Source organism: Schistocerca piceifrons, chromosome 2, assembly GCF_021461385.2.
Source record: "Schistocerca piceifrons isolate TAMUIC-IGC-003096 chromosome 2, iqSchPice1.1, whole genome shotgun sequence".
Taxonomy (NCBI): Eukaryota; Metazoa; Arthropoda; class Insecta; order Orthoptera; family Acrididae; genus Schistocerca; species Schistocerca piceifrons.
In genome coordinates this window covers 1106845057-1106871006 of record NC_060139.1, presented here as the reverse complement: position 1 = coordinate 1106871006, position 25950 = coordinate 1106845057, and the positions used below count along the sequence as shown (strand labels likewise).

Sequence of the window (25950 nt, the reverse complement as noted above, 5' to 3'; positions counted from 1 at the left end):
CACATGGGAAAATGCAATCTCGGCCCTGTGTGTGCAGCCAGCTCAATGTAAGATTACAGGAGGTGCATGGGCATGTGTGTGCATGAGCACCTAGATCTTCCACAGGAATATGATCCCTGTGTAAAAGACTTGTGAGACTGGATGTGACACAGGGATAGACTAGGATGTTTTGTAGTTTTTGTGGGTGACGTAACACCACCTTAGGAGGTGTGTGTGTGTGTGTGTGTGTGTGTGTGTGTGTGTGTGTGTGTGTGTGTCGGCAAAAGCTGGCAAGTTTTCTTTCTCTTTTGTGTGTACCTGCTGATGCCTCAATATCTCTGCTATCTGGTTCATTGCCTCCTGTACTTACACATTATGTGCATTCTGCCAGTATTTTCATTATTACAGAAGTTCATCCATCTTATTAATAATGCTTTTGATATTTTGGAAGAGTGTAAATGGATTTTCTTTAATATTATAGGTTTTATCCAATCTGCAGTATTTTGTTTTATTAGCAGCTGTATCAACTGTAATTATGTTTATTCAGCAACTCTTATCTTTCAGGTGAACTTACTCTTAGAAAAACCCACTACGCACATTGTAAATCATTGGAATTCTATGGGTAGTGTTGGATCAGACTGGATGCTTCTGGCAATTAGCCATCAAGTAGCCTCTTACCAGAAGCATTCAGATACAAACAAAGCCATGTACGGTGTGAATAAGAGGGACAGTGCACAAGTCACATGCACATGTGAATGAGCCTCTCCCTCGAGAGATTTTGTGGGCTCTGCACTAACATGTTCAATATAACACTTGACTCAGGGCTTGCTATATCACACAAGGAGTGACACAATCTTCACACTAGTGTGAGGGCCATTCTTCGCTTTGTGACTGATGTAACGATCCAAACTGTTATCAGGATCCACTACTATTCATACACGATCTTCTTTTCGAGATCCTCTCTTAAAGATCCTAAATCACAAGTGCACTCACTCTTGTGGAGTACACTCTAGTAATTAAACTGTTTCTCGATGTGCAAATCTACGTAAAGGTTTTGAGAGAAAATTAAAGCTATTATTCCTTGGCACTGGAGTTTTCAAATGTTCTCGGTTCAGTCTCTTACCAGATATATGTAGTCCATTGAGTTTAACATCAATACGATGAGGTACAGCAAGCTTCGGTTGAAAAATCACCTCATATCGGCTGTCTTCAGTCTGCCTAATCGAATGTTTCACTTCCTGGCCAGCTGCTCTGATGCTAACATTTATAACTCCTCTTCCTGCATCTGAAGTATCCACTGTGAAAACAAGAATCACCACTGAAAATATTTTGCCATGTTGGACAATGAAATATACAGGATAGAATAATGACAATACTATGAAAAGGATAGAATACTATTCACAATATAGTGGAGATGCTGAGTCACAGACAGGCAATGACTGCTAAACAAGTAAGCTTTTGGCCAAAAGGCCATCTTCTGAATTAGAAAACATGCACACAAATTAGAAAACGCACACACACGCGCGTGCGCGCCCACACACACACACACACACACACACACACACACACACACACACACACACACAGAGTCTCTGAAGCCAGAATGCTAGCCCCAGCACAGCAATCTGGGTGGTGAGGACGGGGCTAAGGAGGAGGCTGGGGTGAGGAGAGGGAGGGAGACCAGGTTAGAGGGGCGGGGGGGGGGGGGGGGGGGGGGGGGGATGCTCATGGAAACACACAGGGACGAAATGAGGAGAGGATATGGCAGCCAGGTGCAGTATGGAGGGCAGGAAGGGAGGAGTAGGAGGCCTCACTGAGACCCTTGGTATATTTCAAGGCAGACTGCTTGTCACTACAGATGTTATGGCCACAGGTGTCTAGACTTCACATTACTGCCCTCCCAACCTGGTAAATAAACAGACATCCTTTGCCACCACCTCCCTAAGTTCCACTGTCTGGTCACAGAAGAGGACGGTACTGAGCAGCATCCAGGACCTGAGCACATTCTCCACCAGGTTTTTGACTACCTCTCGTCATGCCCTGAAATGGGGGAACACCCTACCCACTATCCTTCCAAACCCTCCAAGAGTGGTAGTCCACCACCGAATCTACACAATAGCCTCATCCATCCTTACACAAATCCTCCTCCTGACCACTAGCCTCATGGCTCACATATCCCTGTAGCAGATCTAAATGCAGGAGCCACCTCCAGTCTGGTCACAAGCATCACCCATCCCATCAAAGGCAGCACTGCCTACGAAAACAGTGATGTGATCTACGAGCTAAGCTGGAATATGCTACATTCTGCACAAGCGTGACAACCGACAAGCTGTCTGGCTGCATGAATGGCCACCAAGAAATTGTGGCCAAGAAACAAATGGACCACCCTGTTGCTGAGCATGCCACCAAACCTGACATTCTTCATTTTAAAGACTGCTTCATAGCCTGTGCAGTATGGATCCTTCCCACCAACACCAGCTTTTCTGAATTGTGCAGGTGGGAACTGTCCCTGCAGTATATCATATCTTTCCATAACCCTCCTGACCTCAACCTTCATTAATCACTGTCCTTCACCCACCTATCCTCTTCCACATTCCAATGCCAGCATTAAGCAGCCTTCTATTCCAACGCATCCATAGTTCGTTTGCTTCTCTCCTTTCCTGAACCCAACTACACCTTCTCTCTCTCTCTCTCTCTCTCTCTCTCTCTCTCTCTCTCTCTCTCTCTCTCTCCCCCCCCCCCCCAACTACACCTAGCTGCCCTATTTTGTCCCCACCTCATCCTTATACACTCCAACAAGCAGCACTTTACCATCCACCACACCTACTTTGCTATCCCCGCCCCAGCCTTCTCCTTACCCCTACCACCCAGATTGCTTCTCCCACTATTCACTATAGCCACAGTCCGGCTTCAGCAGCCAGAGATAGTGCTCTCTGTGTGTGAGTTGCATTTGTGTGAATGTTTGTGTATGTTTTCTAATTCACAAGAAGCTTACTTGTTTAGCAGTCTTTCTGTTGTGCCTGTTTGCAACTCATTATTTCCACTATATGTTGAACAGCAATCTGTCATTTTCATAATTTTTGCCATGTCATTTAGATAAGAGGAGGGCAACAGGTAAGGAGAATATATTATTCAAGGAGGCTGATCATTATATGTCCATCTATTTACAGTCCACAATACAAAGAGGAAATGAGTGTTAACATAAAGCAAATCGCACGCACGGAGAAAATTGCATACTACAGTATTTTAGGTCTAAGCAATGCTGCACTCTTAAGATATTTTTTGAGGAAGGCAGACTAATTAATGACATTTTATTTCTTCATATGGCATAGCATAGAAGAGGAAAGTCATATAATATTTTAGTTCATAAATTGGACTCTTTACATGTAGCAGCATTATCAGATATTTGTGTGTTCTGCATGCTAGTGCAATGATTTTCCACAGTTACACTCTGGTTTTTTCCAATTGCAACAAAGCAAAGTTTTGCTGGCAACTAATGCACTTTGTGTCAGGTTAGGTGTGCGACACAGTTTATGACCGAGTTATTTTACATGCTATTTACATTACTCCAGATAACTAAACTTTATTTGTAAGAAGAAAAATAACATAGATTCTGTAAATAAGCTAAATACAGTAGAGTCTTGATAGTTCCAAGTGAATGGGACCGGAACCACCTCGAACTATCGAAAACTCAGACTATCGAAATTTAAATGGGAAAAAGAAATATTATCATATTGTAAGTAATACAGGTCAAAACATGAACTTTATTAAAATAAAAGTATTTACATATAAAAACAAAGATGAGGTGACTTACCGAACGAAAGCGCTGGCAGGTCGATAGACACACAAACACAAACATACACACAAAATTCAAGCTTTCGCAACAAACTGTTGCCTCATCAGGAAAGAGGGAAGGAGAGGGGAAGACGAAAGGAAGTGGGTTTTAAGGGAGAGGGTAAGCAGTCATTCCAATCCCGGGAGCGGAAAGACTTACCTTAGGGGGAAAAAAGGACAGGTACACACTCGCACACACGCACATTGCGGGATATGTGCGTGTGTGCGAGTGTATACCTGTCCTTTTTTCCCCCTAAGGTAAGTCTTTCCGCTCCCGGGATTGGAATGACTCCTTACCCTCTCCCTTAAAACCCACTTCCTTTCGTCTTCCCCTCTCCTTCCCTCTTTCCTGATGAGGCAACAGTTTGTTGCGAAAGCTTGAATTTTGTGTGTATATTTGTGTTTGTTTGTGTGTCTATCGACCTGCCAGCGATTTCGTTCGGTAAGTCACCTCATCTTTGTTTTTATATATAATTTTTCCCACTGGAATGTTTCCTTCAAAAAAGTATTTACACATGCATTTGCATTGCTGCCCCAAGGTCCATGGTTCATGAGGGGGACAAACAAACAGCACAGTGAATGCATTATTGTAGCGAAGATAGACACGAAGCCAATGCCTACCACAGAAGTTCAAGTTTATACTGAGATAAAAGAAATTATTCAGATAGTGAGAGGAGACGAAAATTTAATAGTCACAGGGGACTGGAATGAGACAGTAAGAACAGAAAGAGAAGGAGAAGTAGTAGGTGAATATGTAATGGGGGTAAGGAATGAAATAGGAAGCAACCTGGTAGAATTTTGCACAGAGCATAACTAACACTGGGTTTAAGAATCATGAAAGAAGGTTGTATACGTGGAAAAGGCCTGGAGACACTGGAAGGTTTCAGATAGATTACATAATGGTAAGACAGAGATTTAGGAACCAGGTTTTAAATTGTGAGACATTTCCAGGGGCAGATGTGGACACTGACCACAATCTATTGATTATGAACTGTAAATTAAAACTGAAAAAAATGCAAAAAGGCAGAAATTTAAGAAGATGGGACCTAGATAAACCGAAAGAACCAGGGGTTGTGGAGGGTTTCAGAGACAGCATTAGGAAATGATTGACAAGAACGGGGCAAAGAAATATAACAGAAAAGAATGGGTAGCTTTGAGAGATGAAATAGTGAAAGCAGCAGAGGATCAACTAGGTAAAAAGATGAGGGCTAGTAGAAATCCTTGGGTAACAGAAGAGATATTGAATTTAATTGATGAAAGGAGAATATATAAAAATGTAGTAAATGAAGCAAGCAAAAATGAGATTGACAGGAAATGCAAAATGGCTAAGCAGGAATGGCTAGAAGACGAATGTAAGGATGTAGAGGCATATATCTCTGGGGGTAAGATAGATACCGCCTACAGGAAAATTAAAGAGACCTTTGGAGAAAATATCATGAGCTCACATGTAAAACCAGTTCTGAGCAAAGAAGGGAAAGCTGAAAGACGGAAGGAATACATAGAGTGTCTATACAAGGATGATGTACTTGAGGGCAATATTATGGAAATGGAAGAGGAGCTGATGAAGATGAAATGGGAGATATGATACTGTGTGAAGAGTTTGAGAGAGCATTGAAAGACCTAAGTTGGAACAAGGTCACAGAATAGACAACATTCCATCGGAAGTACTTGGAGAGCCAGTCCTGACAAAACTCTACCATCCGGTGAGCAAGATGTATGAGACAGGCGAAATACCCTCAGACTTCAAGAAGTCCGAAAGAAAGCAAGTATTGAAAGGAATGAAAATTACTGAACTATCAGTTTAATAAGTCACAGCTGCAAACTACTAACACAAATTCTTTACATATGAATGGAAAAACTTGTGGAAACCGACCTCAAGGAAGATCAGTTTGGATTCCATAGACATATTGGAACACGTGAGGCAATACTGACCTTACGACTTATCTTAGAAGAAAGATTAAGGAAAGGCAAACCTACGTTTCTAGCATTTGTAGACTTAGAGAAAGCTTTTGACAGTGTTGACTGGAATACTCTCTTTCAAATTCTAAAGGTGGGGGGGGGGGGGGGGGAGGGGGGGTAAAATACAGGGAGTGAAAGGCTATTTACAATTTGTACAGAAACCAGGTGACAATTTTAAGAGTCGAGAGACACGAAAGGGAAGCAGTGGTTGGGATGGGAGTGAGACAGGGTTGTAGCCTCTCCCCGATGTTATTCAATCTGTATATTGAGCAAGCAGTAAAGGGAACAAAAGAAAAAAATTGGATTAGGAATTAAAATCCATGGAGAAGAAACAAAAACTTTTGAGGTTTGCTGATGACATTGTAATTCTGTCAGAGACAGCAAAGGACTTGGAAGAGCAGTTGAACGGAATGGACAGTGTCTTGAAAGGAGGATATAAGATGAACATCAACAAAAGCAAAACAAGGATAATGGAATGTAGTCAAATTAAATCAGGGGATGCTGAGGCTATTAGATTAGGAAATGAAACACTTGAAGTGGTAGATGAGTGTTGCTATTTGGGAAGCAATATAACTGATTATGATGGAAGTAGAGAGGATATAAAATGTAGACTGGCAATGCCAACGAAAGTGTTTCCGAAGAAGAGAAATTTGTTAACACTGAGTATGGGCTTAAGTTTCAGGCAGTCTTTACTGAAAGTATTTGTATGGAGTGTAGCCATGTATGGAAGTGAAACATGGACAATAAATAGTTTGGACAAGAAGAGAGTAGAAGCTTTCGAAATGTTGTGTTACAGAAATATGCTGAAGAGTAGATGGGTAGATCATGTAACTAATGAGGAGGCACTGAACAAAATTGGGGAGAAGAGAAATTTGTGGCACAACTTTAGGAGATGAAGGGATCGGTTGGTAGGACACAGTCTGAGGCATCAAGGGATCATCAATTTAGTATTGGAGGGAAGTGCGGTGGGTAAAAATCATGGAGAGAGACCAAGGCATGAATACACTAAACAAATTCTGAAGGATGTACATTGTAGTAGTTACTCGGAGATGAAGAAGCTTGCACAGGATAGAGTACCATGGAGAGCTGCATCAAATCAGTCCTTGCACTGAAGACCACTACAACAACAATGTAGGACTTACAATTACAAACAACTTAAATTGGGAGGAACACACAGAAAATGTTGTTGGGAAGGCTAACCAAAGACAGTGTTTTATTGGCAGGACACTTATTTGAGGTGGACATCATTAAAACAAAGGCTTTTTCATTGTGATGGAATCTTCTCACAAAATTTCAATCACCAAGTTTCTCTTTCGAATGTGAAAATATTTTGTTGACGCTGACCTATATAAGAAGAAATGATCACCATAATACAATAAGAGAAATCGGAGCTTGCATTGAAAGATGAAGGTGTTCACTTTTTCCACGAGCTGTACAAGATTGGAATAAAAGAGAATTACTGTGACGGTACTTAAATGTGATATGCAGAGTATCCATTTAGATGTAGATATTCATAGCAATAGAAATAAATCTCTTTACATACACACCATACACATAGACACTTTTAAGAAACTTCCAGAAATTTTCAAGCATAGTAAGTACAGATTTACGTTGTGACAGCTCCAGGTCTGTTTGGAAGCTGCTAGTACATGTCAATGTACATCAAGCCATTTCTCAATGCTGTCAGTATTTGCAAAGTAACTATAAATCCAAACTGTGTTCACGTATGCAGTGCAGCAAGACTCACCTGTTTCGTCACCACTCGCAGTCCAGCTCCGTGTAGTTCCTAATTATGGCAACCTGTATTCTAGGCAGCCGTGACCTAACTTGTTTGTCGAACAACATTGACAGACAGGGGAGGCATTGTAGGAAAAACATTTTCTGCAATAATGACAATACTTACAGTTCACACTTTGTATGGCTAACTTACGTTGGAAATGATTCTGTGCAGACAACTTATATTGTTTAAAATTTTAAAAATATCGATCTTATAAAGTACCTTAGCTAACCTCTACCAGAGACAAAACAAATCAATGTCTTGAATACATGGTTTTCTCTACATCCAGTTTATTTTCTTTAAATCAGGTACAATAATCTGTGAAGCCTAAGCTTCCTTGGATGAAAACACTATTTCATTGAAAGAAAAAAAAAAAAAAAATTTGGATGATATTCATGTGATACAGACAGACAGACATGCAACTTGAACATGTGTTGTGGTACACTCTATACAAGTCTTAGCTGCCCTAGTTCTGCTTGGAATATTTTGATAGATATCGGGAATTCTCACTGCTGTAAGTGTTTGCAATTGACAGTAATCGCAAAGTGTCCAACAGGTTAAATTTAATTCCATGCAAATTACTACAAATATGTACTACTCACTGCAAATCCCTGAGAGATGGGGCCACTTTATAATTTATCCACCATATGATAAGCTATATTTCATTTCATTTTTAAATGTGGCTCGAAATGGGGGTAAATCCCCCTCTCAAGTCTCATTTCTGGTGTGTGGCATACATTTGGGTGAATATGGTACTCAAACCTGGAAAGCAATAGCTCTACTTCGAGTACGAAACACAATTTCGATACACTGGCTACATTTGGTACACAGCATTGTATCACCTAAAATACACCAAATGTAAACTGGTCAGCGACTACATTTTTTACTCCAAACTTTTCAAAATATGTCCTTTATTTTATGTAATTCTAGATTACTACCATTACTATGGACAACAGCAAGCAAAAACCAGTTCATTAGCAAACTGTGGTATCAGACTAAAAAACAAATTACCGAACCGTTTCCTCAAAACTGAGTGAGAAATGCTGCAAAGCACAGAACACGTACCAATCCCAAAAGAGTGGTTTTTAATTCTGTATGCGAAAAGTTGGAAGTTTTATTGAGTACCAACTACACAGATGGATGCAGCATTGCTTCATCTACATAAAATACACCAGATGACTTGAAATTTCCCTTCCCAGATACTGTATGATGTAACTGCAAGGAGCAACCAGCACTCGTGTTGCACCAGACGAAATGAGGGAATCTTGTAGCCACTGTGTTACTGTAGTCCCAATGTCAACCAGTTAACTCATTTCAACTATAGTTTTATGCACTCCACCAATGTATGTGTGGCTTCTGCATCATATCACGTGTAACATCACATATCGTGTCACCTCAGTGACACGGTCGGTTGGGGTTTAAGGGATTAAACAGTGAGATAAGCAGCCCCTCAGCACGGAGGTACTTCACCCAGTGACATTTGTCACGAATGTGTTCCGATGATCAAAGTACATAGGAGCATTAAACTGAAGTCACTGAAGGCAATCGTAATGACAGAGTTGATAAATAAGTTACTGAGAAATGTTTGTATTGGGCCAGTACATACGTCAGAGCAGGTGAGGGATTCTCTGGGCTCATCTACGGAGAGAGAAACCACACCTGCATCCAACCCTCACTAACACAATAACAACACAGACAGATGCAAAACAAAGAATGCCTCCAGTCGAAAGATTCGGATCAGTAAAGGTGAGAAGGCTACAAATGTAATGCTCGCCACATGGACAGTGGGAGCCCCCGAGGCTCTACACACGAAAGGAGTCATCCCACCCATAGCTGCCCCACCCCTGATCCACTGCAGTGAAGGCATTAAAGGGCATTCACTCTTCAACAGAGTGCCACCTATAACATGAAAAACAACTAAAACAGAGTAAAAGAGGAATGAAGCCAACAGTCTCGTTACAGTGGTAACACCAGTTCCCATCACATCACCGAAGTTATGTGCTGTCAGGTGCGGCTACCACTCGGACGGTTAGCGATGAAAGGGGCACCAGATTTCTTATAAATGTCAGTAAATTACTCAACAGACAGTATTTTTCAGTAAAGGTATTTCATTCATTCCAAGCAAGTGTCGAATTGTGACATCATCGTCCAGACACGAGTTGATTGTAATCTGAATCTGCTTTAGCAAACTAATAATTTCTCTCAGACGATAAAATTTTATTGATTATAAAATACATATTCTTCAAGTTTATTCAGAATCAGAAATGTTTAATTAGTAATTACATGCCATAATTTATTTGCTTCATATAAAGGTGTTTTGAATTTTGTATGCATAAAAAAAGTGTGAATTTGTATGTGGCTTTCACTCTGAGACAAGTTATCAATTACAGTGCTAAAACTGCACATGTACAGTTTGCTGACCTATGTGGTGAATTTTATTTTGTGATCTTGAACCGAATGGAGAGTAAAGCAAGTTTCATTTAAACTTTACGTGATACACACACATCACATTATTACAAAAGAGTCGTTTAGCCCATTAGGGAAAACTGAAACCTGCGCGCTCGATTTCAAATACGTTACATGCCAGTGTGTGATTGGGCTGTCCAGTAAATTGTGTACAATACTTACAAATGCGTTTGGACTTAATGCACAAAGTTGAAAATTAATTTTGAGACAAGTGCTGATTTTGACAAAAAATGAATCGAAAATTTATTCAAAATATCGAGGTCCAGTTTTAATTGAGACACCTATCACCTTGTTTATTACATTGCCAAGCAGCACTGTAGAGCAGCTTAATTAATTCATTAGAACGATTTGCGACATATTAAGGCCCATTACACACACAAAATGTTACACAAAGTTTGCTGACCGCATGAGAGGAAATATTCCAGATTTCGAAATCAGAACAGCTGTTAGCATGAGTGACATAAAAGTACATATTTTAGGTATTGCGAAAGAACTCAAATCACTTAAGAAAGGCAAGTCTTCTAATCCAGATGGTATACCAATCAGGTTCCTTTCAGAGTACGCAGACACAATAGTGCCTTTCATAGCAATCATATACAACCGCTCACTTGACGAAAGGTCTGATCCTAAAAAGTGGAAAGTAGCACAGGTTACACCAATATTCGAGAAAGGAAATAGGAGTAACCCATTGAATTACAGACCCATATCACTGACCTCAACCTGCAGTGGGATTTTGAGCATATAGTGTACTCTAATATTATGAACCACCTTCAAGAAAATGACTTATTGATACAAAACGAACATAGATTCAGAAAATATCGTTTTTGTGCAACACAGCTAGCTCTTTATTCCCATGAAGTAATGAGTGCTGTCGACAAGGAATCTCAGGTCGATTCCATATTCCTAGATTTCCAGAAGGCTTTTGATACCGTTCCTCACAAGTGACTATTAATCAAATTGCATGCATATGGATTATTGTCGCAGTTGTGTGACTGGATTCACGATTTCCTCTCAGAGAGGTCACATTTGGTAGTGACAGACGGTAAATCATTGAGTAGAACAGAAGTGAATTTTAAAATTTTCTTGGCGAATTGACTGTTCAAACAAATTTCGGGCTTGCAGACGGTCGTCGTTCAATACCTCGCATGATATTTCACAGCATGCTATATATTCTGGAACGGAGGACATTTTTGCCAGTCTGCAATGGCTCACCTCAAGATGACTGGCAGGTGCCCAGTTGAAATTTCGTGCGAAGTATTGCACGATGACTGGCTGCAAGCTCGAAATTTGTTTGAATAGAACAGAAGTGATATCTGGCATTCCGCAAAGTAGTGTCGTAGGTCCTCTGCTGTTCCTGATTTGCATATATGATCTAGGTGATAATCTGAGTAGGCCCCCTTAGATTGTTTGCAGAGGGTGCTGTAATTTACCATCTAGTAAAATCATCAGACAATCAATTCCAGTAACAAAATGATCGAGCGGGAATTTCTGTATGGTGCAAAAAGTGTGATGTCACCCACATGGGTTGTAAAAGAAATTCGATAAATTATGGGTATATGATACATCGCACAAATCTAAGGAATGTCAATTCGACTAAATACCTAGGAATTACAATTACTAGGAACTTAAATTGGAAAGACCACATACTTAATATTGTGGGGAAGGCGAAATAAAGACTGCACTTCGTTGGCAGAATACTTAGACGATGCAACAAAGCCACTAAAAAGACAGCCTACATTAGACTTGTCCATCCTCTGCTGGAATATTGCTGCACGATGTGTGATCCTTACCAGGTAGGATTGATAGAGGACATCGAAAAAGTGCAAAGAAGGTCAGCTCGTTTCATGTTATCGCGCAATAGGGGCGAGTGTCACTGATATGACACACGAGTTGGGGTGGCAGTCACTGAAACAAAGGCTGTTTTCTTTGCGGTGAGATCTATTTATGAAATTTCAATCACCAACTTTCTCTTCCAAATGCGAAAATATTTTGTTGACACCCACCTACAAAGGGAGAAATTATCATCATAATAAAATAAGAGAAATCAGAGCTCGAACGGAAAGATTTAGGTGTTGCTTTTTCCCACGTGCCATTCGAGAGTGGAATGGTAGAGAAGTAGTATGAAAATGGTTCAATGAACCCTTGCCAGGCACTTGAGTGTGAATTGTAGAGTAATCATGTAGATGTAGAGTATGAGAGTGTTTTTCTTTCCATAAATGCCAATAAACCGGCAGTTTAAAAAGTTAAATTATTAACTGTTGTGTAACTTCATTGATTGTCCTACACCACTACGGAACTTGATGTATCATGTTTCTTCACAAGAGACCTCAAGAATCCAGGATGAAGAAGAAGAAGAAGAAGAAGAAGAAGAAGAAGAAGACTAAAGAAGAGGCATCAGTATATTTAGCGTGGCAACTTGGGGCTTGAAAAGGGTATACTAACAACTTCAGGCCCAAGGCACGAACTTCGACCCATTGGAAAGGATAAGTACTCACAGCTAATGTGAGATACTCACAGGTATGAGCAGGATAGACAGAGTAAAAAATAAAGTTCTTTGGTTGGTGAAAGTATATTTTGAGTCGATATTGATATTTTAACCGTGTTTGAAGATATTACGGAAAATCTACACTCGAACAAGGAGTGCAATCCAGAGTTTGGAAGTGACAGGTGAGGGGAGTGAAAGTGGATATAATCGTCATGAGGTGGTAACTAGGGAACCGATTATGGACCAGCAATCACATAATTTGAGCGAGGAAAATCTTGGTGAAAGAGTCCCAAATGTAATAAATGTAGGACAGCAATCACATAATTTATGTGATAGTAATATCATTGATGTCAAGGTGACAGTATAAGCAGACTCAAGTACAAATAAAAATAGTAATATACAGGAGTCTATAAATACCAAAGTTACTTAGGAAAGTGTGAATCATACATCAAATGTTACAGAGCTTAAAGATGATGATGATATTAAATTCATGGCGAGTATGCAACATCAGTTAACTGAGAATACGCAACATTTAAATGATAAGTTTGATACTAAATTTGATTTCCAAGTTTGATACTAAATTTGATTTTGGTATGACCAACACAGAGGTGACACAGGATGGTGAGTTCTTTCTGGGAGGCTCAGTTGGAGGAGCACCATGCAACAGCAGTCTCCTTGATAGTACAGAGTGTATCAGAGGGGCAGAAGCCCGTCACATATTGCTCCATCTTCGAGTGAGCAGAAGCCTTATTTGGTCTCACGAATTTGTCAAACAAATTTGGGGCAAGTAATTGCTCCCCTAACCAAATGGTTGGCCAGTTCATTCTCTGGGATACCCACACAATTTTAATCCCAGAGAAAGCCAACCAAGCAGGATGGCAGCGAAGTTCCGTGAGAAGGTCATGAATAGCAAGACTGCAGGGTAACAAGAGAAACTTCTGTCAATGGTCTGGGGACTTCTCACTGAATCACTGCAGATTAAAGGGCAGACAAGAGAGGTCCCTTTGATGCAAAAGCAGGGCTCTGTTAGTGGCTAGCAGCTCCACCATTAACACACATTTCTGGCGATGATTAAAGGGCAGACAAGGGAGGCTCATTTAATAAAATAGAGGGCTCTGTTAGGCAACTAGCAACTCCATCATTAAAACACGTTCCTGGCGATGATTGGTATTCCTGACTGGCAGGAGACGTATAAGTATATCCTGTCTTAGCCACCATTTTTGAGCCATCTCCTGAAATTCCAGAAGAACTAAAGGAAAAAATACTGAAAGGCATTGGGGCGACACACTTTAGGACTTTGAATCTGAAGTTGCATCTCTAAAGTTTGGTGAATGGTATCAGAAAAAAAGGAAAAAGGAGTTGCAAACAAAATACCTTTACTGGCCTTGAAAGCAGCCACCATTAGTTACAACACATTTCTGGAATCAGTTGTACAGCTTATTAATTATTCACAAAAATAATTAACCAGCAGAAAAATGCCCCTATAAGCGAACAAAACATGTGACATGTTCATGATTATTTAAAAGACTCTGACTGAAAAGTGGAGTACCATACCAGCTGTCTCATTCTACCTTCCTCAGCACCATTTAGAATTTTCCCAAAAATTTTGGCATGTAAACATAACCGCTGTTTTTAACATACACATACTCCCACAAGCTCCTCTAACTGTAACTAACTCACACCCACAAGTTCATCACTGTAAGTCGTTCATCACCGCCCACTTCCAGTTGCCCTATGTCACTCACTCATTCAGCCCTAATCTTTGTTATTATCGTTTTTCTCCTGTGTTACAGCCACAGTCTCCCTCGTTCTGTCATACTACAACAGTCTCTTCTCACTGTCAGTGTCTCCCTCTCATTCTCTTACTGGTAATCTCTCCTTCCTTTCCTCCCACTGCTGCTGTCTGTTCTCTTGGACACTCTCTCTCTCTCTTCCTCATTGTGACTGTCATATACTCTGCCTCTCGTTATCATTGGGTCTCATCCACTTATTCCTTCTCTTTATCCCCCTCCCCACATCCCAGCACTGTGTCACTGACAACTATGTTCCACTCCCACTGTGTCCCTCTCTCTCATACTGCCAGTGTCTCCTTCACTCTTTCTATAACACAACCAATGTCTACTATCTTCTAACATTTATTACTTGTCCATCTCTTTGCCTCAGCCACTGTCTTCTTCTCTGTCCACATAAAAAAGTGTGAGTATGTTCACATGGCAAAATGTTTGGAAAAAATTCAATAGGTGCTGAGGAAAGTAGAATGAGGCAGCTGGTACTTCACTTTTCAGTCAGAGTCTTTTAAATAAACAGGAACATTATATTTTTTGTGTTTTGATAGGAGCATTTTTCCACTGGTTCCCTTCTTTTCCCTGCTGCAGCATAGAAGTCACTCATACAAACATAAATGTATTGATCAGTAAAATTTAGGTAATTTACTTATGTGTAACTGAAATAACTCAAAACTCATTTTACACCTTGGACCAGATTTTACACGCAAAACAATTTTACATGTGCTTCAGTACAATAACACAGTGTTCCCAGATGACAACTACAACAGTTTACAGCATATTTCTCCATGCTAAGTCACTTTTTAAACTACATTTTCTTCTCAAACAGTATTTTACATACATATTTCATGTACATATTTCATGTGTACAAGTAGGATAAATTTGAGCCTCTATACCTTGGACACAGATCGAGATATGAACAAAATATTCAGATTTGTTCAAGATTGAGGTCTTAGGAACACATCATAAACGTTACAGCCATTTACTGTGCACAGCAGTCTTGGAATCCACGGCTGGGCTTTACTACGCAACAAAGTTTTTTTGGATATTTCTCAATAACACATAAATATTTTTTTGAAATTTAGGAGATGGCACAATCCTAGATAACACTGAAGAAATGTGACAGATGCTTGTGGATTATCAGCGGCTGTCTTTATGAATGGGAGTTGAAGATAAGGAAAAATAGAATAAGCACTATGGTTCACAAACATTCACACATGTTGTACATATCCAACACATGATCCTGGTGCTTCGAGCGACTCTGGAAGAAGTTGTTACGAATAACAGTTAGCTACACTGCTATAAAAATTGTTTATATTTTATATTATTCATGATAAGCCCATTTCGGCATATTGCCATTGTCAGACCCACTGTAAATACATAAATAAGGGATGGTTTTAACATAATGGTCATGTAACTATGACCTGTAAAGCTATAATACATCATTAGGTGTTTATACATTACATGTAACATCATTGCTGTCATGTCTTGTCTTTTTTAGAATTATTACTTTCTCCTAGTTGTACTCATGGGCTAATCATGAATTATATAAAATATAACCAATTTACAGAACAATGTATCTGGCTGTGATTCATAATAATCATGTCATTAAAAGACCTATTTAGGTCCCAAAGAATAAAAGTTCCATAAGAAGGGTTAGTGGACAGTTTCTGACAGCTTTATAACTGATGTCAGAAGTATGTTGTAGCCAATGGTGACTCCTCTGAAGGGCAGTAAAGGTATTCTGTTTGTAATTATTGTTTCCCTTATTTTCCAAGTCCTGTCACTGAACTTTTTTTCATCTGCACCTTTTAGATTGGTCCTAATTTGTGATCCAGGTACCAACCCGAGGGAGGTGCACAAGGCAAAACGGGAAGTACAGTCTAAGGAGAAAGGCAAAGGTCTCAGCAGAGGGCTGTGAGGCACAATCCAATTGGCAACCCTACCTATGGGCGGGTGTTGGGGTCAATGCCCCCCGTGCAAAAAGAATAGGATACGTTGGACGATCAGGAAACTGTTGAATGGCAATGGCGTAGGAGAAAGAGACTTGGTACCACCAGAACTGAAGAGGGAAGGCAAGGAGCCAAGGAGATTGTCTATAGGTCTATTGTGGTAGGCAACAATGGCAACTCTTAGCACCACAATGACTGATGGGTCTACCAACTCAAAGCTGAAGGTGCCTCTGAGCCAAAGTCCTGGCACCCATTATACAAGCAGGAGTTGACCAGAGCTCAGATATAGAGAAGAGTGTCACGATTTGCACCTCGAGAGGTGTGAGCAATAAATGAAAGCATTAAGCTTTTGCATGCTGCTAGCCTTTAGATAACAAACATGGGCAGCACAGTCAACTTTTTATCAAAAGGAGGTCCAGAAAATGGGACTGTACAACAACAGCCAACTGCTGCGTACCAAAATAGTGTTCTGGGTCAGGGTGGATTGTAGTACGATGACAGAAATGCTCGAACGCACTTGTGCAGGAGAGAATTGTAAATCATTGGAAACGGTCTTGCAAAGGCCCATCAGATGGCTCTTTGGAGCTGCCATTCTGTCAAGGCAACTGAGTGGGAGCTGTACCAAATGGAAAACTTGTTGACATACAGCTCACGGGTGACCAGTAGCCAAACAGAGGTCACTATCCCATTTATGGTGATGAAGAGTGAGACACTCGGGACAGAGCCCTGTGAGATGCTGTTCTCTTGGTCACACAGAATGCTGGTTGAAGTTTCAACTCTAATCTCGAACAACTGGTGTGATAAAAACTGACAAATAAAAATCAAAAGTGTGTCTCAAAAGCTACTGTCATGGAGGGTAGTAAAATGTGATGGCACCAGGCAGTGTCATATGCCTTGTGCAAGCCAAAAAGGACTGGAATCAGGTGTTGGGTTTTGAAAAGGCTGTCGGATTACCATTTCAAACCTAAGTAGATGGTCAGCTGTGGATCATCCCTCCTGGAAACTACACAGATAGGATGACAAAAGGCACCTAGATTCGAAAACTGAGCACAATCGGCAGGTGACCATTTTCTTTCGAGCATTTCACAGAACACGTCAGTGAAGCTAATCACTGGTAACTGTCAATGGATACTAGGTTTTTACCTGGCTTAATGATAGCAATGATGATACCATCTCACCAATGCGAAGGGAAGATACCTTCAAGCCAAATACAGTTGAAGAACCTGAGGAGATGAAGCCGTTGGATGGCATTCAAACTTTGTTTAATCTTATTGTGAATGAAACAGGGTCTAGGGCCATATTGTGAGATGGTGCAAGAGCCCGACAGCGAAAGGCTCATTACATAATTCAGCTTAGTAAGGGGTGAATGAGAAGGGGTTGTCTTCAATTTATCACTTGCATGTGTGCAAGGTAGCCACGTAAGGAAGGAATGCCTATGCTGTCACAAAGCGGGTCTCAAGGTGGTCAACGAGAGTTGATGTGTCACTACAGAGGAGAGACCTGATACATTTGTGGATCTTTAGCAGCTCAGAAGATTACAGGGACTGGCCCGCACTGGCTTATGAGGCTCTCACAGAGACATAGTGTTCCCACCAGTCTTTGTTGCATTTAATTAGATAGCGAACCTTACCACAAAGTCACTTCACAGTAGAAAGTTAGTCTGTGAAGGATGCACTTGAAATGTTGCAGGGCCCTTCAGCAACCCTAAACAGCTACTGCAATGTATTTGTTCCACAATGGCACCAGCCAGAAATGGAGGCAACCTGTGGAAAGGGGAAAGGCTGTTTTAACGATGCGAGTGATTGTGTGGTGAAGCTATGATGGAGGCAACCTGGGGAAAGGGAAAAGGCAATTTCAATGGTGCGGGAGATTGTGTGGTGAAGCTACGAGACTGGAAAGAGATTGTTAGCTGATAAGGTCCTGTAGGTGGAAGTAAAGTGGTTTGGAGTTCCGCCACTGAGGAGAGACATCAGTCAATAAAAAGCTGGTCAATGGTCAATCAGAAGGCCTCTAATAGACAAAGTGGTACTCCCCCCTCCTCCCCCTGCCCCACCAGGGTGGTGTGCACTCAAGTCTCCAAGTAGGAGGAAAGGGTTGGGAGGGAGGAGGGAGTTTTTGGATTAAGGTGGTCAATTCAGGGTCAGGATGTGGGCTCCGGTGAGCTATGTTAACACTGAAAATTGTGGTCACTGAAACTGTTTCCATGTGCATCACTATTGCTTCCAATGTAGTGTGAATGGGAATCCATTTGTTCAGAAGTGCCTCTTTTATAGGCTGAGAAAAAGTGCAGAATAGGTGGAAATAAGGTGTTTTAGTAAGCACAGGTGACAGTAATATTCATTACAGTTCTACTGAATGATTACATAACAGACTTCCAGCTTATGCACGAAGAGGCCAGAAGGACCAGTCACACCCAAAAACACTGCCTGTCACCAATTGAGATGGAACAAAATCAATGTGCATCGGTTCTGGCCTCTAATCTGCCAGTTTCAATGCAGAGGGATCCCGACAAGGGAGCCCTGTTACCGGCAGATGCCAGAGGAGTAGGTTGCTCCACCAGCCAGGTGCAAAAAGTGGTTCACAAAGATGGTGCCACAGAAAAAACTAGAGAAGAGGATGTGGAAGATTTGGTTTGAACAACACTGAGATAGGGGAGGGTGTCGGCTATGACTTTCAAGTAACTGGAAATCTTATCGACAAGATGTAAGAGTTCATAATTTTTTCGTGCCTCGGTTCGTGGCAGGCAGTCAAGATTTAATGTTCTCATATCTTCTTTTCTTCCTTAAAGACTGGGCAAAATGGTGAACGAGGAGGACGGTGTTTGTACAACTGACAAAGAAAAGTGGTAATTCACGAGGACTACCTTTGTGGAGTGACGATCTGCAGTTTCCATGCTTTGGGTCCGCCACGCTGTGGGACGATGTGTGACCAAAATGTGAGCACCTGAATTACATTATGTGTGGTGGAATGTGAGGTTTACCATTACACTAGTTCGACACGACTAACTTTTTCTGGGTGGCCGTTTCCTACACGGGCTAAAATTAAATCACCTATATCTATTCAATTATCCTCGGGGCCTTTTGGTACACACCAGACACAATGTACATATTGCCGTTTGAGATTAGCCTATAGCTCCTCATCTGTCTGGAGTGTAAGGTATCTATAGAATATCATATTCAGTCACACAGTCATCTGCCTGAAGAGCTGTAGATTGTGCAGCAGAGTAAGTTTTAATCAGTAACAATCCATTGTGCATTTTTCCATTTGATTCAACTTCTACCAAATGAAAGAATGGAAACTCCAGGTTGGAATATCAACAATATTTGGAAAAAGATATACTTCCAGTCACCTTACAGATGACCCACTGAGTTGCAGACTGGCACAACAAAAAGACTGTTACACATTATAGCCTTCTCCAGCATAGAAAAAACACACACACACACACACACACACACACACACACACACACACACACACACAAGCTAGCACATCTCATGCATTCATGTGTGCATGAGATGTGCTTGAATGTGTGTGTGTATGTATTTTCTATGCTGAAGAAGGCTTTAGTCAAAAGCAATTATGTGTAACAGTCTTTTTGTTTTGCCGGACTGCAACTTGTGAGGTCATCTTTATTGTAATTAGCAATCTATTCTTTTGCTAATATTGTCAACATCTACAAATTTATCTTCAGTGTGTTCCACAAAAAATAATGGTGTTGCACTAAAAGTATCTCCACCTGTTTGAGTACATACCAGTTATTGAATAAAGTGTCCCGACTGCCTTGGCCCTCTAGTCTTGTTTCTATACCTGCATGATGAGATAAGATGGATAAAAATGGCTGTAGTTTTCACGATGCATTTCATACGCAAAATGTCCACCCCAAAGCGACGCCACCTACCCCGATCGACAGCCACCCGGCCAAGGAAATGTCACCTCCTCGGCACGCACGGGGAGCTGGCAGTTCAGGTGTCGGCAGTGAGATATCTGTGGTGTCAGAGGCCTCTACCGAAAGGTACATAATGACCCCACTACGTCAGATTGGCTACCGCATTGCCTCTTTATTCCATATACGAGTATATGCAGTTATTGTGTACAGACGATAACACTGCACGCAGGAGGTATTATCTGAGGTGTTCTTCCCCAGTCGATCCACACTACAGAAAATTTTTGAACATCTAGGTCAAACCCAGAAGGGAACCGAAGGTTATTTCATCCGAGAGGTGATGTAAAGTAAGTGAATGGATATGTCGAGAAAGGAAAGCAGAACTGAGGGGATACCCAGATAAAGTAGGGTAGTTGGACACAAGAAAGGAAGCAGTACGTGCTGCAATAGCTCGGTGCCCGACACTCGCCACGTGCGTACTAACAGAAGAGCCGTGAGCCCCTCGGTCGAAACTATGTCTCAAGGTCTGTTTGGGAACCTCACTGCATTCTTTGGGTATGTCGAGGAACCGACAGGACAGAGACTTCATTTGGAGATCCAGTTGTTGCAATCCTGGAAATGTCAGACAATTGGCAGAAATCTGCCAGTTTCCTTATTTTTGGTTGAAAATTAGTAGTGACATCATACAGATAGCTGTCATTTCAAAACTGCAAACAATTTGACACTGGAATAGATGTGCCTGTCAGCCAGACATATTAGCTATGTGAATGCACAATTTCAACGAAAGTATTTTAGATGAGATTAACACGTACACAGGCACAGCCGCACTTTTATGTATTAGTACAGGTTAGTCACGTAAGTTCAAAAAGACTCCAACTGTGAACTAACTTTAAAGATGAAAAACCAACATAACTGCAACAAATTTTCCATGTTTAAGAAAGTGGCACAGTGTAAAAGTGATCTTTGATAATCTTGATAGCATTATTCAATCCAAGAGTGAGTGACAACATTGTTTTTAATAATGAATCTATTCAAATTGTCAGCATTAAGAATGAATAAATTATGGATTACACATCACCTGACTGAACTGAACATTGTAGTATTCATAAGCACTGTGAAAAACTGGAGGAAGAGGGGGGGGGGGGGATGGGGAGAGAAAAAGGGGGGGGGCATAGAGAGAGAGAGAGAGAGAGAGAGAGAGAGAGAGAGAGAGAGAGAGAGAACTGACATTAATGCTACTAATGCACATCAGAATATACTGCTACTTACGTATTACCGCAGTACACCCTACATACAAGAACAGTTTGCTTTCAAACACCATGATAAATAGCTTCTAGTCTATTCCTTTCACAAATCCCGACAACAGCTACTGGTAAATGACAAACACACCTCTGCGCAGTCAAAAAACTTCCACAAACAATATCTCCAACTTTACAAAATAGAAATGAGTGTATGACATTTTCAGAAGTGTGGTACTGTAGAAATGCATATGTAGTGTGTCTGCCAATAATTTAAGCATTAAAAAGTGCGTGCAAACACATCCTTCAAGATCAGCTAACAGCTACAGATCATTTGTCGAAAACAGTTTGAGTATTATTTCATTTTGGGAAATAAAATTTCATTTATTGCTTTCATATAGAGATGACAGTGCTAGATGGTCTCTTTCTATTTTTGATTTTTAAATCACCATGTTTTGCATGAATTTCCTACACAGACAACTGTTTGAAGCAAAATTTTCCAGTAATTACAAAGAAAGAAAGTCCCATGTCAACTATTAAAATAGTAGCACCAGTAAAGTGACGTTTCTACATTATACAAATGATCACGTTTCATGTTTTCTGTAGCAGTGCAACAGATACAAAGAGTTTCAAAGAATTATTTCTTCATAATGATATGCTGAACTATAAAACTGTTCTTCAGTGTTTGAAAGAGAGAGCAACACAACCTTATTTCAGTAATTTTTGCACATCTGTCCTTTCCATTGCCTTCAGTTCTTCAGTTTCATAATTTTTTTATTCTGGGACATCTTTGTTTTTGTTATGCAAGACGCCATCAATTTATTATCACAGGGACTAAACCACAACAAGCAATTTTGTAAAATATAATGTCTGGATTACAGGCAATATTTAATACAAGCCAGTTACACCACATTTTACTGCATACCTTTGAATGTTGCAGCCCTGTGACAGAATGCTTCTTCCATTTCAATAACATGTGCTTGTCGGGGATCAAAGACTTCGAGAGAGAGAGTTTGTCCTGTAGGTAGTCCCTGATGACGAACAGCAATAGTGTGGAGTCCGACATGCTGTGGACGATACTCTGCACGCCACTGGCCACTCGGGAGCCTCTTTACATAACATGGAACAGTAGTGCCTGAAGGACCTGTGGACAGTTGATATCTTGTAACAATCATCACAAAATTCCCAATGTAAAAAACAAATGCTTACAAACACACACCGAAAATATGTCTTGTACACCAAAAAATGTTATATGTGGTGACTTCAATATTAATTTTCTATATGATTGTGCAAGAAAAAGACTGTTGGTAGATCTCCTAAACTCATGTGATCTGATGCAGACTGTTTTTTCCAACTAGGGTGCAGGGGAACAGTAGCACAGCCACAGACAATATTTTTATTCATTCTTCATTACTAGATGGGCATTCTGTTGGTACAAGGGTGAATGGCCTTTCAGACCATGATGCACAAACTTTAACGCTAAAAGGCTTTTGTACTAAAAAAAAAATGTCACACATAATTACAAACTATGTAGGAAAGTTAATCCAACAGCAATAAAGGGTTTTCTAAACCTAGTCAAGGAACAATAGTGGCAGGATGTTTACAGTGCAGATAACATAGATAACAAATATAATGCTTTCCTTAACAGATTTCTCATGCTCTTTGAGAGTTGCTTTCCATTAGAATGTTCTAAATGGGAAACTAGCAGTTAAAGACACCCCGGGTGGCTGACTAGTGGGATAAGGCCATCATGTAGGGCAAAGCAGGAATTATATCAAAATGTTAGGAGCAGTCACAATCAGGCTACAGTAGCCCATTACAAACAGTATTGTAAGGTGCTTAAAAATATTATTAGGAAGGCAAAGAGTAAGTGGTATGCATATACAATAGCTAATTCACAAGATAAAATTAAAACAATATGGTCAGTTGTGAAGAAAGTGTCTGGTCAGCAGCACAAGGTCGACGATATAATTTCAGTTCATAGTAAACGTATATCTGTTACTGATAAGTCAGATATATGTACAGTATTTAACAATCATTTTCTGAGCATTGCTGGTGAGTTAAATAAAGACTTAGTTTCTACAAGGAATCATATAACTCTCTTGTAAGATGCCTTTTTGAGATTGATGTCTGAAATACTCCTCTGTGATACTGATAAGGGAGAGATTGAGTCAATAATTAAATCACTGTAGACTAAGGACTCTCATGGATATGATGGAGTGCCTAACAGAATATTAAAGTACTGTGCTGCACATGTTAGCCCTATACTGTACTGTACTGTAATTTTTTTTTTTTAGGAATGGTTGGTTTCCTGAACATTAAAGTAGTAGTAAATCTGCTTTATAAAAAGGGAGAGAGGGACAGTGTACAAAATTTAGACCTATTTCTATGCCATCAGCGTTAGCTTAAGTTATTGAAAAGGCTGTGTATGTAAGGATAACTGATCATTTTATATCACACAATTCGCTATCAGAAGCCATGTAACAACTGAAAATGCTATTTCTCTTTTCTCTGCGAGGTACTGGATGGATTAAACAAAAGGTATATTTTTTGATTTAACAAAGGCATTTGACTGTGTTGATCACAAAATATTGCTCCAGAAGTTGGACCATTCGCGAATACGGGGAGCAGTTCATAAATGGTTCACCTCTTACTTTAACAATAGACAGCAAAAGGTCATTATTCACAGTTTTGAGAATGACTGTGATGTGGGGTCTGAGTGGGGTACTGTCAAGTGGGGGGTGCCCCAGGGCCCAGGGATCAGTGTTGGAGCCACTCCTGTTCCTTATTTATATAAATGATATGCCCTCTAGTACTACGGGTAATTCTAAAATATTTCTGTTTGCTGATGACACTAGCTTGGTAGTAAAGGATGTTGTGTGCAACATTGGCTCTGTTTAAAACGGTGCAGTTCATGACAGGAGTTCATGGATTGCAGAAAATAAACAAATGATAAATCACAGTAAGACTCAGTTTTTACAGTTTCTAACGCACAATTCAACAAAATTCAATGTTTTAATTTTACAGAATGGGCATATGATTAGTGAAATTCAGCAGTTCAAATTTCTAGGTGTTCAGGTAGATAGTAAACTGTCGTGGAAAGCTCAAACCTATTCAAACAGTATCTGAAGTAAGCGATCGTTCGAGACAAAAATCAGTCTTGCTTATTTTCATTTGCTTATGTCGTATGGTATTACATTTTGGAGTAACTCTTCCCATTCTGAAAGGATATTTTTTGCTCAGAAATGGGCAGTTCGGACAATAAGTGGTCCAAGTTCGCAATCCTCTTGTTAACCCCTGTTCACCAGCCTGGGTCTTTTGACATTGCCCGCTCAACATACAGGATGAGTCACCTAACATTGCCACTGGAAACACCTCCCAAAGCACAATAAACACTGAATAACCAAATCCACAGACCGAAAGTGAGGAGAGGCGATGTTGCAGTTGGTTAATAGAAACCATTGAGAAATGCACGGAACTCTGATTTTCAACACATATTTATGTTTTTTAAATGGAAACCTGTTATTATTTTTGGCACAACTGGAAATTTAAAAAATACTTAACCAATGCCGTTTATTACAGTGTAAAATGTTAAGTGCATCCAAAGTTATTTTCAATGTAAAGTTGATGCCTGAAACCTAAAGACGTTCAGTCGTGTGTTGTAACAAACAAAATCTGTAGGGGTATGTTTATGTAGACTATGATGTTGACGAGTTTGGCTGTCTCCGCGACTGCATGTCCCAATTAGTCCTTGTACTCAGAGTAACGGTAGTACACTGTGTTATCAGACGTCTGTGACAGTGTATTGCACACAAGTAAGAACAGAAGTATACACAGTAGGAACATGAGAAGGTCGCAAGTACAATAGGGTGTACAGTGTTGTAAGAACTGTGAAAATGGTTTATTCTAACTCTGAAAAGGCAGAGATGATACTATGGCGAGTGTAGACGAAATACAGCTGCAGCCTGCAAGTTGTATGCACCGCACATTTGAAAACATCTAAAAACAATTGTATGCAGCAGGTACGGTCGTAACACACAAATGGGTCCATAACAAATCCATCACACGAGAAGCAGGTGCAGTTTGTGTGACGGCTGCCATTGCCGTGAACCCACACAAGTTCATGTGACATTGCTGGAGGCAGTGCAATGAGTCAAAATAGTGTAATGCGCATACTTCGTAACAAATTTCACCCATATCACGTGTCGCTGCATCAGCACTTACATGGATATGACATTAATAATCAAGTGAATTTCTGTCAATGGGCATTAACAGAGAATGTGTTGCGATTCTACCTGTTTAGCGATGAAGCAGGTTTCACAAACCACGGTGCAGTAACTTTACGAGACATGCATTACTGGTCCATGGACAATCCTCGCTAACTTCGACAGGTAGAGCAACAGCGAATGTGGAATTTAAATGTATGGTGCGGAGTAATTTGCAACCATCTCATTGGTCCTCACTTCATTGAAGGCACCCAAACAGCTGCAAAATACATCCGAGTTTCTACAAAATGATCTGCCAACATTGCTAGAAAATGTCCTGCTGGAAATGTGTAAACGTATGTGGTATCAAAATGATGGTGCTCCTGCA

At 40.4% G+C, this 25950-nt stretch overlaps 1 protein-coding gene across 2 annotated transcripts in view; it reads right to left on the bottom strand.

The window, feature by feature from the left end:
• The window catches only part of LOC124774941 (filamin-C), a 284171-nt gene that overhangs the window by 114531 nt on the left and 143690 nt on the right, over positions 1 to 25950 (bottom strand). For both annotated transcript variants that reach the window (XM_047249638.1, XM_047249637.1), the window contains exons 18-19: positions 22283 to 22501; positions 1103 to 1276 (exon numbers count right to left, since the gene is read on the bottom strand). In XM_047249638.1, the coding sequence (XP_047105594.1) occupies positions 1103 to 1276; positions 22283 to 22501 (393 nt within the window). The remainder of the gene's footprint in view (positions 1 to 1102; positions 1277 to 22282; positions 22502 to 25950) is intronic.